Raw genomic sequence first — 18,432 nt, 5'->3', positions numbered from 1 at the left:
TAGTCACGGTGGACTTCAGAAGGGCAGGGATGAGGGCAGAGGACTGGGAAGCCCCACAGAGGTAAGTGCCCTTACAGAAGGTCCCCAGACCAACAGCCTCAGCTCTGCTTCCCAGAAGAAGCCACCCTGCTTTGAGGCTTCCTAAGAGCCCCAGATTCTACATCCACACTGCAGGAGAGGGCAGGGGACAAACAGGAGGCAAGGAATCAGAACACCTCAGAAACACGAGTCACATCTCCCTCTGCAAGACACCTAGCTTCTCTGGGCCATAAGCCACCTAAAAGTCCTACCATTGTGTTTTAAGGACAGCAGTTGTTTCAAAGATGATAACAGATGAAAAAGTTGTTCAGAAAGGATTCTGGGCTTTCAGATCCCCAGTGCCTGACACTGTTTCCATGGCTCTGCCCTTCATCCTGCTCCAAGCCTGCAGGTGCCTTATTGCCACAGCCATCCCACCTGGGCTTCACTGGAGCATTAACTCCCACGACCGGCAGGGATCAGCCCTTTCTTCCCAGGCACTCTTTGCCTGAGTGCCATCCTCAGGGGCCCCGGCATGACAAACCACTCAGGAGTGTGGGGAAATTCTCCAGACATCCAAACCTTAGTCTCCCCCAGGGATGCTGTGAGCACCATCTGGCAAACAGCCCCTTAATAACCACACACCTTTCACCCAGTATGAGACACAGAACCATCAGATAGATGACCTGTTGAGACAAAAAGCCCTCCTTTGTCTGGGGGGAGGGGGGGCAGGGTCGGTGAAGAACAGAAAGTGTGGTATCAGTTCATATTTTTCAGAAGGGGATTCTGTACATCTCTGAAGTCAAAAAGACCCTATGGACACACACTGACTAGTGGGAATGACTCCAATTGATATGGGAAATCCAGTTTCTCACCTCAATCAGAGTTTAAGCCCATGGGCCTGCTGTAGCTGAGACCGGATCTGTTAGGTTGGTAGAAAGCAGAATACCCCTATGTGCTCTGCAGAGGCAGAATTGTGTCTATGCCACACCCAGGGTTACCAGCTTATTTCCCCTCTATGTGGCATGAGCTCCCCTTTATCATCAGCCACCAGTTAATAGTAAGTGACACTACACATAGCTAAAGTACATATGTAAAATATGTGGAATTCCACATATTTAAGGAGTTCAAAGCCAAACCGGATAACCATCTTCTACCTCCGGAAGCCTGCCACCAACACTATTACTTCGTTAGCATCACCACTGGGTTGTCTCTGGGCAAGTAATTCAGGGTGATAGCTCGGCCTCTTGTGTCACAAACCTGAGTGCTTTCCCACCTGTACAGAGGTAATCGAACAGCCAGAAACTTTACAACTTAACACTGAAGACAGATATAACTTTTCCTTTATTGCACATTGAGCTGTACAAGAGAGTCACAAAAGGGAGATGGCTTTGTCACATCTCCAGCATGGCTGAGGGGCTCCCAGCTGGGTCAGTACAAAAGAAGGGACAACACTGGAAAAGAAATGGGAACGAAACACCTGAACAGAAACCCTACACTGTGACAAAAGTGTCCCCCAGGCCACAGAGTTGTCCCTTAGCATGCTGCCTGAGGGCACGTGATAGTCAGGTGCTGCTATCTGCTTGCGTGTGGCAGTGGGAGCTGTAATCAGCTTCTAACCCCCGCCCGAGAGGCCTCGGCTGACGCCACCCTGTAGCCTGACTGAATTCAAATGGCAACTTTATATTAGTGGCTCACAAATGTCACATGAAAAGCACCTGGATGTAACACACTGATAACATGCAGAGAAGCAATACCACCATCAGCTTACCACTTGAACAAAAAAATTTAAAAAACAAACAAACAAAAATGTATTCCTCCATCCTAGGAAATCCCTGTATTCTCTTCTAACATTTCTTTAGACCAGGAGGTGTTTAAGGTCCTGATTCTTAACCCACCTGGAAGTGCATATGCATACGTGTGTATATTTACAACTGACTGACTACCATCTTCACCTAAGGGAAGGGTCACAGAGGACGACACTTGTACTGTATGCCTTTCTCTAGAGTGTCAGAATTTTCCAGAAACCAAAGAGAAACCAGGGCATGTGCCCCTTGACGCAATGACATATAACCAATACTGCTCACTCCTCAGACCTGGTAGTCCAGAACCCAGCCATGCCACCACAAAGGTGGGGAATGTAACAGTAGAGCCAGGAGCATTTCTTCTAAAAGGCAGACTGCTGACATGAGCTTCCGTATGGGCTGGGGACTAGAGAAGGTGACTCTCTGGTGAACCATTCCTAGCCTTGCCCACAGATGGCAAGATGAGGCATTGACTCTCAAGTTCTGGCTTAATTAACAACTAGGTCATCTGCCCAGGGCTCCTTGTCACAAGGAAGGTCAAACTACACTGGCAATGGTTCTCCAAGGCCTGGTGCCTCAGTCCAACACTCCACCTACATCTCAGGCAGTTTGTTTTTTCCAGAAAGCTCCCTGGTTTGGGGTCTCCAAAGAGGTCAAAGGCTGAGAACTAAGGTGGTCAGGCCCAGTGCCATATAGGCAGAATGCCCCTCAGGTGGCAGGAGACAAATGTATTTGATCTGGTGTCACGCTAGGAAGCCTGGGAACGGTCACCTTCTTCTCAGACTACTGAGATCGGGCACTCCCTATGTTCTCTGTCCACCACTGCTGGAGAATCAGCTCTGTTCATAAGTCAAGCTTTGAGGAATACACGGCAGCCCAGTTCCACAGAAGCACACAAAGCCAACTTAGAAACAGCAACAAAGAAACAACTGCAGGCACTGAGATCAACATACGGAAAACACAAGATCACTTAGATATTGCACATCGGCGGCCCCTTGTTTTTTTTAATCTTGTAGCTAATTAATAGTAAAAACGAAGGGTACACTGGGTATAAATTACAGAACACATTCCTGGAAGCAGCTGGTTCTTTGTATTTTGTCACTAAAAACACAAGAGCTCTACAGGCACAGCCAGCTTATTCACACACACTCGAACTGCACCAGACTGTAGCGAATGGAGAAAGAGATGGATGCCTTCAAGTTCACTGGCTGGAACTATGAAAAGTAGACCTTGGAATCTCTTAGAAATGCTATCTATTTACCCTAGTCATGCAGGGAGGAAGTTAAACACAGTTCAATGAAGACCCAAGCACTCCTGGAGGTAAGTGCGAGAAGATGAGGCTGAGCCTGAGGGAAGAGGGGAGAAGCTGGGCCCTCTGTGGTGGCTGTTTCTCCCATTCACCCCAGTGCTAGGATCTCAGCCCTCATTTTTGTGATGCTTTAGAAATACTACCAAACCACCCAGAAGACAGTCACGCTGGACCTAAGAGAGGCACGATTCTTTTGTACACTGTTGACAAACAGCCCTGGAACCACACGTTATACAGAAGAACATAGAAGCATTACAAGCACAGAGACAGGTAAACAACCAGACAGGGGGCTGACACTGCATAGGAGAAACAGTCCAGTCAGCACTGAGAGGACACAGCAGTGTACCTCGGAGCATCTGCTGCTCCCCTCCCCACCATCCTTTCTTTTCTCTTCTTTTTGTTTTTGGCTTAAGTTTTCTGTTTTGAAAATTAACTACTGATCGCTTTAAGAAGCTTGGACTTGTTTTGGACCTACTGCAATGCCATTACAGTCGAGAATATACTGTAAACAACCTTGGGGAGGTGGCCGCTGAGGAGGGGTCTTGCTGGAGTCTGGTTCCTTAAGTGTTCCACTCTGGAAGACAAAAATAACAACAACAAAAAATACCACAAGAGATAAAAATGAAAGAACCAAGCAAATGCCAGAGACAAGTGCAGTGGAAGGCCACACTGGGGTCCCAGGGTCTGCTCAGGAAACCCTGATGTGTAGACCATCGAGGACCCTCAGCCTCTGGGCTGTTACTGGTCTTGAGTTGGCAATGTGGGGATTGGAATTACTGATGGACACTATGGCCTCCTCATGCCCCTTCCATTTTGCTCACGGTAGACTTACTCTATCTGGAACTTTAAGTCTGTGCTTTGTCATCACCCCGCACCCCAGGTTCTATTTGTACTTACTCTGTACCCAGCTTCTGAAAGGAGAGCAACTGGGCTGCCCATGGCTCTCAGGGAGGAGTGGTGATGAGGTCTGGGGTAGGGTGGGGTGCACTTGTGTGTGCCTGCTTTCTAATCGTGATGAACTGTAAGGTGGTTCAGTTCAGGGGCTAGTGGGGGTCTGATCTACTCTTTGGGCTAGGCTGTACTGCCTGAGAGAGGGGGACCTGAATGAGGGTAAGATGCTAATACTGGTAAAGTGCTCAAGGCCATGTTGTTTTGCTGTCTCAGAACGCAGAATTATAGTCTGCCTGATGGCATGGCTCCACTCCTACGCTTCCTCTCCTCCCAGCTGGGATTCTGATTATGTCCTGACAGGATCAAAGATGCATGTGACTTCGTTTGTCTCACACTTGTGTTTCAGGCAGTTCACATTAGGGGTTTGTCTTCAGTGTGCCGGAAACATTCTCTAAAGCCAAAGTGTGCCAAGTAGGCCGATGGTGATGTCAGAGTGTGCCTCCACAAGCTGGGCTGCGAAGTGGGCTAAATGTCCTTCAGTGGGCCTCCCACTTCCCTCTCAGTGCCCTCTGCCCTCAGGATAAGGCCCCAAGCCCTATTCCCACCTCAGTGCCATCTCCTCCTGCTCCCCACTACCCCTGTGGCTGAGGCTGGCCATGTCTCTCCTCCTGCTCCCTAGGGCCATTGTTTAGCTCAAATACACTCGAAGTAGAAGTGTTCTCTTCCCAGTGCTCAGCCATTCAATAATGACATGACTCTAACTGTATAGAAGTTTATACAGTACCAGGCCTGGCCTTTGCAGTATCCTTAGTACCCCACAGCAGGGAAGCCCATCTTACCTGTCAACCACCTTCAACAACAAAACACCCCTTTCTTCTAAGACTCTAACTGGTTCCAGAAGTCCTGCTCTGAGTTCTGACACTGAGATACACACTTAAGCATTAAGCCAGTTGGTCTCCACCCAAGCCTCTCATGCACCAGGGCCCCTCAGTTCCTCTCTCCTGGCATCATCATCTAATTATCAGATTTGTTTAAGCATTTATCAGTTTTTGCTGATAAATGCTTAGTTTCCTATAGTTTCCTAATCCTCCCGACTCATCTCTCCAATCTTTGTTCCCCATGGCCACCGTTACCCTCTTAAAACTTCTCCCTAGGCGTGCCACTTAATTTCTCTTGAAATTTCCTAAGTGTTTACTGTGTCCCACGTAAATGGGCCTTTATGTGACCTCTCCTTTACACCTTACAATGCTTTATGTAGTAGATGCTGTTATACCAAGATTCCCAGTTGCTTCAGCACTGTGGAACTAACCTCTCTAGCCTTCAGTTCTCCACATGTCCTAAAAGAACGCATGCCTTCTAGTCCGAACCTTCTTGGTTAGCCTCTTTCCTAGGTCATATGCTCAGTGTAATGGCCTCTCATTATCCAAACCAGAATCTCAGGCATCCATCGGGCAGCACAAGGTGAGCCTGTGAAGCACAGAGACTGGTTCTTGCCAGGGCTCTCCCTCAGGCCTCCCAGAAGGCACTCACCATGAAGGCTGACCCTGGCTCTCCTCAGTCACAGAAATACACATGTGAGACATTCAAGGATAAAATGAGCCCCAAAGTGCCCTTCCCAAGGCTTTGGAGAGAGAGGCCAGAGGCAGTCCTCAGGGCTAGAGCCTGGGAATGTGCTTTAGCTACCCTTGATGGCGCCTGAAGAACTTCTCCTGTCCCTGGTTCCATTGAGGCTGGGGATGGAAGACTTCTCAGGGGCTGAGGGAAGCCAGGAGGAGAGTCCCCTAGGGCAGTCTCTTGCCAGGCTGAGACACTCTGGCTCCTCCCACAAGCCTGCTGTCTGCTAGGGGCTGAGGGCTTATTCCCTATGGGGTTTGGCTACCACGGGATCTGTCTCCAGTCACCAAGAGCCTCCTGGGATGCTGAATTCCACAGAAGTCTGGCCACTCTGGCGTCACTGCCAAAATTTGGCATATAGCCAGCCCAAGGCAGGAACTCGCAGTCCGCCTGAGCAGCAAGAGCCTCTCCCAGGAAGCTGGGTGACTCGAACAGGTGAGGATGTTTAGTCCAGCTCCTGCGGCCAGCTGCACACACAGGACGGGAAAGCAGCCTTTTAACTGCCTACGAAGCCAAGCCCCGGGAAACCCTGAGCTTACAGAAAGACTGCAAGTGGCTGTCAGTCTGATGCCACTGCTGAAACTAATGTGGCTGTAGGTACACTTGTGTCTTACTGGGGGAGGGGAGCCCTCCCTTCTGGCTTGGTCAAGCCTCCTTAGAAAGCATTCACCACGCTGGGCACCTCTTTGAAGGGTCCATTGCTAGGGTCTGTGAAGAGAGAGGGGTTGAGAGACTGGAAACACTTTCTTTATGAGATTTGACAAGTTACATCTCTGCATCTTGGTTTCCCCAAATGGTCAGACTACAAGGATTAAATGATGATGTGACCCTGGCAGCACCAGAGTTAGTGTCAATTATGTCAGTGGTAGCCTAGGTGACAGTGACTGTCCCACCGTGAGAACTCTTCAACTAGCGCCTAGAAAAACTCTGGCCAGAGATACTGTATAGGGGATGCAAGTTGTCACAGGCAGATGAGTTCTGCCGGCTCCTTCGGCTCCAGGCTTCCACTAACTCTTCGTGCATTTTTGAGTTCTTTGGATGACTGAGGTAAGAGATAGCAGTGCAGTCTTGAGACAAGAAAAGCCCCAGGGCTGCTGGGCCTGAACAGAGATATCCTGCAGGGTAAGGTTTGAGGGACTCGGTGAGGAGAGCAAGCTGCCGCCCATAGAGGCTTGGTGGGCTAGTTAATATCCTGCTCTGCTGGGTCTGTGGGGCTTTAGCAATCAAAGGGGCCAGAGGGCAGAAGAGATGAATGTTCCATGAAGCAGCTGGTGAAGTGGCTATCAATGGAGGAGAGCAAGTTTCCTCACACAGCACCATGAGTGGGTGCCCAGGTTTCCCTTTCTTTCCTCCCCCTCACAGGCACACCCAGAAGCCCTGGGTGCAGGTATTACACAGAACCTCCTGAGCCGAGGGTAGAAGATCCAGCTCTCCTCAGCAGCCAGGCGACTATGGATAGGTCAGCTTCTCTGTCTTTCCTGATATGTAAACACATAGAGAATTACAACTTCCATATCTCACATACGGGTTTTGAGGCTTAAAAATAGCAAATGAGCTTTATAAACTATAAAGTCCTAGCCAGCAAATGATATAAGGCAATGCCATTGTTTTTATTTAAATAAGAGTGAATCTACAGTGTGAAAGCTGCATGTATCAGTGGAAAAGGTATTGCTAACTAGTTTCCTGCCATCTTGTGCACACGGTAGGTACCTCTTGTGTGGGGGACTTGGGGTCGGGTTAGACCATGCCTTCTCCCTGTACATCACTGCCTTAGTTCTGGCAAGATCCACTCAATTGTAAATCACTGGCCTGAGAGAGAAACATAGCCCATGAGGATCTATGAGGGTTTGCTAAAGGTACATCTAATTTTCCACCCTGTGCCTTTTGTTAGACAGACTGGCAGAGGAGCTCCTATCTAAGTGAGGCCCCAACAGGATGGAAAGCTGAGGAAGGAAAGACATTGAGTGACTCAACTTTTGAGAATTGTTGGCTTAACACCAGCTGCCCCCACCAGGAGGAAGGCCTGTGCTTGCTCAGCATATCTGAGACAGGAAATTGGGAAAGGGTCCCAGGGTCTGGCCCCAGGAAAGGGGCCAGGCCAAGCTCCTTGCTGGCCACGCCACAGAACTATTCTGATCAGCTCCCCCAGGCCTTGCTTCCCCGGTCCAGTACTCCAGGGAGAATGAAGCAGCAGGAAGGAATGTGGTCAGGAGGTTGTAGAGCAAAGGGGACAGTATGTTTTCAGCACCTTGAGACCTTTCTGGATCACCCTTTCAGTTGCCACTGCCCCCCTTCCTTCCTCTGCAAGGGTATAAAAGGTATCCAGGCATGAGGTGATGCCCCTTCCTTCCCAGGGGAATTACTCTGTGGGCAAAGACCACTGCCTGGATAGTGGCCCTCCCATAACCTGAGGACACCAGAAATGGTCCATGGGGGCCACAAGTCCTATGGGGGCTCTGAGGATCAGGTCACCCTAGGTCAGAATGTCAGTTTTGAGTGATTAAAGATGTCCATGAAAGTAAAGACAGTCCCAAAATAACCGGTTTCTCTTAATAGTTCGTTAAGGGATCTAGTCACTGGTGGCTTTATCTGAACCTGCCCCCAATCTCCTGGAGCTCTCAGCTTCTACTCACTGGGGAACACGTTCTCTCAAGCCAGTACTGCTGTGGGAAGCAGGAAGGCCTTGGTTTGTCCTAACTTTACCTCTTAGAACAAGTGAGACAGTCCTGATATGGGATTGGAGGGATGGTTGTGCCTCTCCCTAAATTGTCCAGCCCTAGAGGCTGTTCTCACAGTGAAGAGATCCCTTCTCAGTCTTGGTCTCCTTGTACAAGTTCACAGAAAAATGTATTTATCTTATCTTATGTGTATGAGTGCTTGCTTACATGTATGTATGTATGGGTGCCATCTGCATGCTTGGTGCCCACAGAAGTCAGAGAAAAGTGTCTTTAATCCTTGTGGATAGCTGTGAGCTAGGAACTAGACCTTGGTCCCCTGCAAGAGCAGCCAGTGCTCCTAAGCACTGAGCCATTTCTCCAACACCCCCCAGTCCTTTTATTCTAAATTTTCCCACTACCTCTCCCAGGTCTGGTGGTTGCATGCAGCCTAGAGCACAGTACTCTAGTTCTGGAAGGTTCTGAGAGCTACTTGCTTCATCAGCCCCCACCCATCCTGTCACCACCTACCTCCCTACCCAGTAAGTAGCTTATCCTGCTGAAATCTGAACATTAATGTGACAGTCACATGGTCCAGAGAAGCAGTTGCTGCTCTCAGTATTGGTGAGTTGATTCCTTAATACAAGGTCAAAGCCTGTCTTCCAGCAGATTTGCCTCTGGGACCATTTCTAATCTGTGACGGCATCAGAAAGCCAAAGACATTGAGTCATAGCCTTCTGGAGACAGCTGATAGTCAACTGAAGGTCCTTTAGCTTATGTTGTTTGGTCTGAGACAGAGGTCCATGTGTACTAAGCTAACATCAAATCTGCTGTATAGTGAAGGATGATGACCCAGAGCTTTTGATTCGTATGCATCCACCATAAGAAGGCTGAGATTACAGGCAAGCCACCACACCTGGCTTACGCCTATGCTGGGGATTGATCCCAAGGTACGCACACGTGAGTCATGGTATACAAGTACTCTGCCAGCTGAACTACATCCTCTGCTGCCACAGTTCTCTTACTTTTGTCCATACAGTAGATGAGCCATTAGCCCCAACATCCTGGCCTCTCCTCTCAGTTGGAATCCATCCTGTTATAACCACCCTTGGACTAGAAGCAACATTCAATGTGTTTTCCGATCAGTTCAGGCAGTGGGAGAGAGAGAGCTTCATTTTATCCCAGATGCACATCAATGCAGGTCAATGCTTCCCAAGGCCTGGTCTTAAACTTGGTCTCTATGGACCTCATTCACAAGCCAAACAGGGAGCTGGCAAAATACATAACAATGGGGAGCCAGAGAAAGACCAGGCCCATAGTCACTGAATCAGCTCTCAGCTCTCAGCAGCCCCAGCTTCAGGCCTGTCTCAGATCCTGGTGATTCATCTCACATTTCTCAGGGGTTTCACAATTGTCGAGCTGTTCTTGATATAGTCAGTGGCCCTGGGTACTAGATTTTTCCTAAGCCCTAGAGATGAAGCAGTAAGCAAGTTTCTGCTCTAAATGACTGAGTATGTTTAGGGGATGAGACAGCAGGGGTACCAGGAAAGAGGCTAAGTATGAACCACAGAAGCGCTGCAATCATTGGCCACCAGGTGTCACTGCCACCCTGAGAACTGCATACCAGTGTAGAGGTTTCATTGAATGGGGCAGCCTGGAGGCTCATATTCCAGCCAGGCTGAGACCTAGTCATTGACAGCCAAGTGGAGCTTTGTTGTTGACCACTTGCTCTGCTTTTGGTGATGTGGTCACTGCCTCCCTGATTCTTGGGAGGATGCACAGCGGTTAGCTAGCTTATGTTTTCCAAGTCACAAGTTTGTCCTGGTCCTCTTCTATATGACTGGGCAAAGAGCAAATCATGGGGCTATGTGATTCAAGCTGTGAGTTCTTTCTCATTCAGCCTGTGGTTGCATGGTCACAAATGAAGCTAACAAGAGTGGCTTGAGTGAAGAGTAGCATACATGACACATGCAGGGGATTGGCAGGAGATGTGACATGTAGTCTGGGACCCAGGCAATGATTCTTGGTTTATAGCTCTTCTGCTTTCATGCTATCAAGGGTCCCTTAGGATCCTGACATTAACCCCAAATAGGATGAGGGGGCCATCAAAGGTGTTGATTACAAATGGGGACACATCATCAGTCATGTTCTGTGACGCCTACCACAGGGGCAGAGGTAGTATAAGAAAAGCAAGTTGCTGGATAGGAATTCAGTAACAGGTTGTTACAAATGACAAAGGTAAACTATTCCTAAATGCAGAAGTATTAAAAATAGATTTATATTTGTTATTGTAGTTTACATTTTCTACAGACAACAGAGTGCAACTTGGGCAAACTGCTCTCAACCACCTTTTTTAGAGCACCTGTGATGTTCAGTCATGTGCTGCATAACAATATTTAGGTCAATGATTAGCCACATAGATGCTGGTGGGCTCATGAAATCACATTGCCTAGTGGTGGCCTCTTAGTTTGTATAGGCCTGCACTGTATTGATGAAGTCACATGAGATCCCACCTATAGAGCCCTGTGTGACTGTAATCAATGTCTGCTAGATTCTGGATGCTTTCTAAGCCCTTTAGATGAAATGATGAGCAGATTCCTGTTTACAAAGAGCTTGCATCCTGGCAGGAGTAAAGAACAATCAAAGAACAATCTCGCCTGATAGAAAGTGGAAAACTGCAACTCCAGAAGGGAGAGGCAGCAGCTGCTGAGCAGGCAGCATCTTTGGATGATTGAAGAATGTTAGTTATACTGTGGTAAAAGTTTCTTTACCAAAACAGTGAGCCGTGCCAGAAACAAAAGAGGGAAATCATTTTAGGGAGAGGCTACAAGAGAGGCATAGGCCCTTGAGATCATCATGGCTACGACATGGGACACAAAATGTAGGAGGGCACATGGGCGAAAGGTAAGAGAGAACCTATGAAAACAGCCTGGGGAAATTTAGGCAAAGGGTGTTGGTGGAAAAGCAAGAATTGTGCGATTCACAGTGGACCCCGTAGACTGCATGTATCAGTTTGCCATCTAGAGTGGGAGGGATGTGTGGATAGCTCAATCAGATTGGTTAGGCTTAGGTAATGAAGTCCCAGCAATGACTCTGAACAGTGATGCTCAGGTGACCCTTCTGATTGGTGATATCCCTAAGATATTACCAATGGATGCAGGGAAAGAGATAAACTCCAAGGGCAACAGAAGCTTGCTTTTAGACTTTCTCAGATTCTCTACTATGTGCTTTCCTGTGGCTTGGTTTTGATCAGAATTGTTTTCCACAACGTGCAATGACTGTGAGTATAATTTTCAGTGAGTTCCCTGATGGCTGCAGAGCTCTATTAGAATTCCAGAACTTTCCGTTGATGTCAGAAGGGAAGATGGTCTTACTGAGTAATGTCCTCTATTAAAGTTAACTAGGCCTTAGTGAGATGTTGTAGGGGACTATGCCCTCAGACTTTGTGGTCTGCAGGTGACCCTGGTATTGGATGGGATTCAGAAGTCACCCATTTAACTCCATTTCACAAGTGAGGAGACAGTCTGGAGAGGTTGGGGGGAGGGCGTGTTATAACTGGAGGGAATCATCCCAGAGTATCCTGGTTTCCAATGTGGTCTGCTAAGATGCTTACACTGAAAATATTTATTGTTTGTTTTTAAAGGGGGGAATATTATGGTTTGGATATGATTTGGGTGTTGTCCCCTTAGGGTTCCTGTGCTGAAAATAAGTCTGCAATGTGATTAACTGGTTATCATTAACTATTTACTGAGGCATTCTAGGATCTGGAAGCAATACTGGAACACAAACATCTTGATTTCATTACATTTACAAAATTATAAAACTTAACCACTAGGTAATTTGCCAGAGCCACATGTCAGAAAAAGGGAAATGCTCACCAGGGGTAATAGATGGTGTGACACTGCACAATGCCACCCTCAACTTGGATATTCCAAAGAGTAAGAGTCAACCTCTGTTAGCCCAGAAGCTCCCATTTTCTGTACAATCAATGAGGATGGAAATATTCCGCTTCCCACCCCAAAATTATTATGTCTCGCTATAGAGATCTGGTTGGTCTGGCATTCAATTTAAAGACTAGCGGAGATCTGCCTGCCTCTGCCTCTCCATCACTATGATTAAAGGCGTATGCCACTGGGCCTGGCTCCAGAGAAAATTTTAGAGCACAAAAGATACTTAGATTGGATTGCCCACAAGAGAGGAATAAACAGACCCAGAGAGGGGTCTAACTTATCAACTGCCACATTGTTTTAATTTAATCAATTTTGGTGAAAAGTTTGGTGAAAATATTTATTGTACATCATGTTTCTACCTACCTTAAAAGGTATATATGCTACTGACTAAAATAACAAATCTTTTGGCAATTCAGGTTCATTACCCTGAATATCGATGTTTCTATCTACAATTCTGCAATGCTCAAGTGTTTAGGGCAATTAGCCTCTACCCTAAATAACCTCGTCTGATTTTCCCTGCCAGGTATAAACTTTCAGCCCTTTATCCCTTCTCACTGAAGGATTTCTAGAAGGCTGCTGGCTTGCTCGTGAGTGCAGTGTAGTCTTGGGTGGCACTCGCTCATCTCCACACAGCATGCTGATGCTTCTCCAAGCCTCACACAGTAGGATCCAAATCCAGACTGTGCTTCTTGAATATGTTATCCTTCCCGGGTGTTTCATGTTGTTCTGCCTTATTTCCGGGCTTTTTCTTCTTCTTTTAATTCTCATAAAACTCTAGAGATAGAGGCTATGGTTGCCTTCTCTTAACTATTGCTATGGACCTTGGCCAAGGTCATAAAGCCAACAGATTCAGGTTAACAATTCAGACTGTTCATTTCAAAATGGACACTCTACACTATTCTATTTCTATTTCTATCTCTATAAATCTTTCAGGTTAGATTTTGAAGGAAAGGTTTCTAAGAGAAGTCTAACAAAAATGGCAAAACCTATGCTTCATTAAAGGAAAGTGATTCCTCACAAAGTTACACAGATGCTTAAGGGAAAAGCTCACTAAGAGTCAGTTCTTTGATTCACTGTTAACATTCTTACTACCCTAATATTTAAAAGTTTAGTGGAGTCATGGAGATATTTATGAAAAATGAGATATCTCTCTCATGGACTCAGAGCTTCAGGTCTGAGGTCTTATCTGTCCCTTGGATTGTTGCAGAGCTCCTGGGCCTAATGTTCTACAGAGGTTTATGTCGATTTTCCAGTAAGGCTGTATCTGACTATGATGGGAGTCATGTATAACACCAACTGAGATCAGTCAACTTCTCTCTCACAGGAACAAAAAGAGATTTCTAATTTGAATTTTACCTTCTCAGTCTCCCCCCACAACAGGGGACTGACTTTCCCCTTCTTCTAAACTAGTAGCCTACTCAGAAAAATTCTACCCCACACCTGGATGTCCCACAGAGATCCCTTAGTTCAAAACAAGACACTCTGAGTCATAGGAGAAATGGGATGTAGATCCCTGGACTCTTTGAGTTCGGGGTGAAGATCCAGTACCCTGTCTCTGCCTGGTTCTAAAGCTAATACTGCAGACTGCTGAAGGGGGGCCTTTAAAGGGGGGTACCTGAAGATAACCCAGAGGGGAAGGAACCAGCGAGAAGGAAGAAAGAGAATCATGGATCCCAGCACATATCTGACCTCTGCTTCCTCCTAGAGCCACAGTGTCTGGGGCAGAGGCTCATGACTTCTGGGTCTCTTTGCAGTTCCTTACCTGTGGCTGTTGGGTGGTTAAAGGTCTCTGTGGAGACAGGGCAGGAGTCCTGGACAACAGCTGGTTCATCTTGCTGATGACTAGATCAGTGATGAGTTGTCTGTCCTCCACTTGGTGTTCCCCAATCAGTGGCATGCTGCAGTCCATGACCTAGTGGAAGATGTGACCCAGGTGAGGAAGAAGTCTAGAAATATAAAGGCCCTCTGTGCTGCGTGGGAAATAGTACAGTTTAAGGCAGCAAAGTGTATTGGTTAGCTAGAATGGTGTTCCTCAGCAGAGATAGGAACCGTTTGTTCCTGCTGCAAACATCTGTCATGACCACTTTCCTTTCTCTCCTCCTGGACCAGGGCTCTGAGATGCTAGCTTCTGGGAGGAAGAAGAAGAAGGAAATCAAGGAGAGGGCATACTGTATCACAGGGAGAGAAGCAGGAAGACGTGGAAGGGAATGCCTTAAGAGCAGACAGTTTCATCCTTTGATGTTTCAGTCTGTCTCCAAACATGCTCTGCTCACTAACCAGCCTGACTCCTGACTCCAGTACAGTTTCTCTGCTTGCCACTCATCTTGATTCTTCCTGTATCTGGGGCAATGTGTCCTTCCTTTAGGAAATGTCCACTTTAGGAGACTCATAGACTCTGGCAGTCCAACTCTCATTTGCAGAGGGTAAACAGGCTTACCAGAGAGGGTGATATGGTTATCAAGAAAGCTCCAAGCAGGCTATGGAGTGAATTTTGCATCTAAAGCCCACTTTGGCCTCCTGATCCTGGTATTCTGAAACACCAATTCCTTTAGACCCAGGAAGACTGAGCTCAGTGAGGTGGCAGAGTGGTGTTCACACTGCCATAGCTTTCTCTTTAACAGGAGAAAAGAAAGTTAGCCAAGCTTGCTTAGGGGACCAGGCAGAGTACAGTATCTCCAAGGCTAAGAGATGTTAAAAAGAATCACCTGCATCCAGGTGCCCAAGTTGACACTGATTTACCCTGTGACCATAAGCACACATTCATGGTAGAGAGGGTCCATTTCCTCACTTACTAAAGTGATTAGGTTGGACTGAACACTTCTCAATGTCTTTCTCAGAATAAACAAATGATACAGTCACTACAATGTCCCTATAATAAGGTAGGCTGGGGACCAGGACCTAGATGTGTGATCTGTTGCTCATTGTGTGGTTTGGCCAATAGCTCTCTACTTGGAGAGGAAGCTTGCTATGCAGATCTGCCATCTTGGACCTTCATAGAGGACTCTAAACTTAGTATGGGATGCTCATACAATGTGTGAACCAAGATTCTGCTCCCAGCCTGGGTATTCCTACATACTGCTCTTTGGGACAGACTTACCTCAAAAATGTAGTCTTTGCCATCTTTGCCATGCACAGCTTTGACTGCACAGATGTCCAGGCCACCAAACATCTCAGAGCAGGCATCTACCCAGAGCTTGTACCTGGAGGGGATAGGAAGGTGTCCTGAGTCCAAGACATTAAGCTCCCATCAAACCTACACTTTTGGTGAGGTCTCTTTTTCCCCAACCTTTCCCATCCCTCACCTCCATTCATCTTCCCCTCCCTCTATTCCACCAAGTGTGGTCCCTACTTCTTTCTTTCTTTTCTTTTTCTTTTTTTTTTTTTTTTTTACACAGGGTTTCTCTGTATAGCTCTGGCTGTCCTGAAACTCACTTTGTAGACCAGGCTGGCCTCTAACTCAGAAATCTGCCTGCCTCTGCCTCCCAAGTGCTGGGATTAAAGGCGTGCACCACCACCATCTGGCCTTTATAAATAAATCTATTAGTTATATGAGTGCACTGTAGCTGTCTTCAGACACACCAGAAGAGAACATCAGATCCCATCACAGCTGGCTGGGAGCCACCATGTAGTTGCTGGGAATTGAACTTAGGACCTCTGGAAGAGCAGTTGTAACCGCTGAGCCATCTCTCCAGCTCCTATGAGTATTTCTAAGCCCAGACTTAGACCTCAACTTGTCCAGAAGGCCTTCTAGCCCTTGCTGTTATTTCCTTATGGGAGCTTCCATGGTTCATAACCTTTATCTCTGTAACAGCATTTGATTTGGCCCTGTCTGATCTGCTTTACTGGCTGTCAGAGCATTTGTGTTTTATTTTTCTTGTCCACACAGAGCCTCCTTCCCTGCAGATGTTGCTTATTTCTAATGTGTCTTTCCTGGCAGCAGCCTTCCTATATGAAAGAATGGAAGATTTCTTACTCACCGGTCTGACATGGCAATTTGCTCCAGCATCGCAGAGCCAGTGTTTGTCTTCCAGTTCCCTGAGATGGATGTCCTCCTGAAACAAGCCCCCACCAGGAAAGGACAGGCTGTGAGCCACACCAGGAAAGGATAGGAATTCCAGAACTGCAGATCACCGGATCACCCCTGCACCCCCTACCAGAATTCCTCTGAGAAGCCAATGGGTCTGTCTGTTGGGCCTAGAGTCACCTATTATGCCTATGATTCTCTCAACAAAGGCCTATCTCAGACAGCTCTGGCTCCATGGAGCCTGTCCCAATTTATTCAACCAAAGGGGTTCTTGCTCTATTTTAAACCCCTACAAAACTACCTATACCTTACTGGGAATCCTAGATCTACTTTTTCCTTAGCTATTTGAGCTGAGTTGAAAGCCAAAACTTGCCCACAACTATGTCAAAGTCTTGGAGTACTCTGCCTTATATATCTAGCAGCCTGTCTACAATTTGGACTGACTCAGAGCAATTCATGAATAGAATCCCACTAGCTCTCATGAATATCTCCCACAATCTTTACCTGGACACTCTTTTAATGGTTACCTTCTGAGGGTCTCTAGAATAGTAGTAGGTTGACCCTGATGAGTCAGTTTCCCCGTTGGGCTTGTTTAGATAGCAAATAACTGACATGCCAAGAACCAACCTTTGCTATGTTGTACATTACTCATGAAGTGGTTCTATCCGACCACTTCACAGTTTAAATAGAGCCAACTAGTCCTGGCTGCATAGAAGGTAAATGACCAGATTTCCGGATCTGGATTTGCCCTTGACCAGCTGGGTGACCAACAGGTCACTCTACCTCTCTGACCCTGTCTTGTCTATGAACACAGTTGTCAGGAGGACCAACTAGACAGGCTTAGGTAAAGAGAGCTGTTTCTACTGCTTAAGTTATCAGCCTTCACCTGATAACCCAATCAGGAGGGAGGGGGAGCCTAGGGAACAAAAATCCCCCTTTTACTGTGAATGCTCAGAGCTGCCACACGCTGTCACTGGCACTCAGTGTTATGTGGAGGGTGCTGATGTCAGCTTCCAGGTGTCTCCTCCCTGATGAACTGATTCCAGACACTAAAATTCCCACAAACACAGGCAGCTTTTCAGAGCTTTTCAGTGATGCAGAGTGAACTAATGAGATAATCCTCACACTTGAACAGTTTGAAATGCTTTCCGAAGTGCACCTCACTAACCCCACCCCAGCCCCTAGGACTGAAGGTAGAATGCTGTCTGGCTTTACAGATCAGGAGAAGAGCTCTTGTCTGAGTGCATATTTAGTCAAAACAGATACGAGATTTTTAAAAGTCTAGGAATTTTGGTTCCTAGCTAGTGATAGGAACCAAGTTGGTTCCAGTGTGATATCCTTTCCTATAAACCTACTACCAAGCTCAGAAATGAGTCAAGATTCTCTAAAGCTAAATTATACCATGGATCAATAGCACTTAACAGATATCTACAGAATAGTCCATCAGCAGATAAGAAGTCGAACTCTCAGAGGCCCATGAAACCTCTCAAATAAAGCACACAGAGGCCACTAAAGCAATCCTTAACACAAACAAAAATGAAATAATCCCTATTTCTTATCAGACTAAAGTGGAATAAAACTAAAAATCAAAAGCAAGAGAAATCATGGAAAATCAACAATTACATGGCAAATGAATGATGCACTTGGGAATGAATATCGGCTCACTGAAGCAATCACAGGAGAAACTAAAAACTTCCTGGAATCAAATGAAAACAAGAGCACAGCTGGCTAAAAGCTCAGAGACAGCTAAGGCAGCTGAGAGAAACATGGAGCTAAAGTCCTGATGTCAAAACAGACAGACAGACAAACAGACAGACAGACAAGAAACCAACAGCCTAATGATATACCTCAAGAACCCAGAAAAGCAAGAAATCAACCCAAAATGTAGTAACTGTTAAGAATAAAGATTAGGGTAGAAATTTAAAAAATAGAGACTAAAAGAATAGTGCATAAAAATCCCCATCAAAATTCCAACTCAATTCTTCACAGAGTTAGAAAGGGCAATTTGCAAATTCATCTGGAATAATAAAAAACCTAGGATAGCAAACCATACTCAACAATAAAAGAACCTCTGATGGAATCACCATGCCTGACCTTAAGCTGTACTACAGAGCAATTGTGATAAAAACTGCATGGTACTGGTACAGCGACAGACAGGTAGATCAAT

At 46.6% G+C, this 18,432-nt stretch overlaps 1 protein-coding gene across 1 annotated transcript in view; it reads right to left on the bottom strand.

Moving 5' to 3' along the window:
• Syn2 (synapsin II) overlaps positions 1–18,432 on the bottom strand; it is a 146,184-nt gene that overhangs the window by 4,059 nt on the left and 123,693 nt on the right. Inside the window, exons 8-11 of the mRNA XM_021189358.1 lie at positions 16,219–16,293; positions 15,339–15,441; positions 14,004–14,153; positions 3,646–3,706 (exon numbers count right to left, since the gene is read on the bottom strand). Of these exons, the coding sequence (XP_021045017.1) occupies positions 3,646–3,706; positions 14,004–14,153; positions 15,339–15,441; positions 16,219–16,293 (389 nt within the window). The remainder of the gene's footprint in view (positions 1–3,645; positions 3,707–14,003; positions 14,154–15,338; positions 15,442–16,218; positions 16,294–18,432) is intronic.

The sequence above is a fragment of the Mus pahari genome, chromosome 2 (assembly GCF_900095145.1).
Source record: "Mus pahari chromosome 2, PAHARI_EIJ_v1.1, whole genome shotgun sequence".
In the NCBI taxonomy this organism is placed as follows: Eukaryota; Metazoa; Chordata; class Mammalia; order Rodentia; family Muridae; genus Mus; species Mus pahari.
Note: the sequence above shows the minus strand (reverse complement) of the source record. Positions and strands in the feature narration are given on the sequence as shown.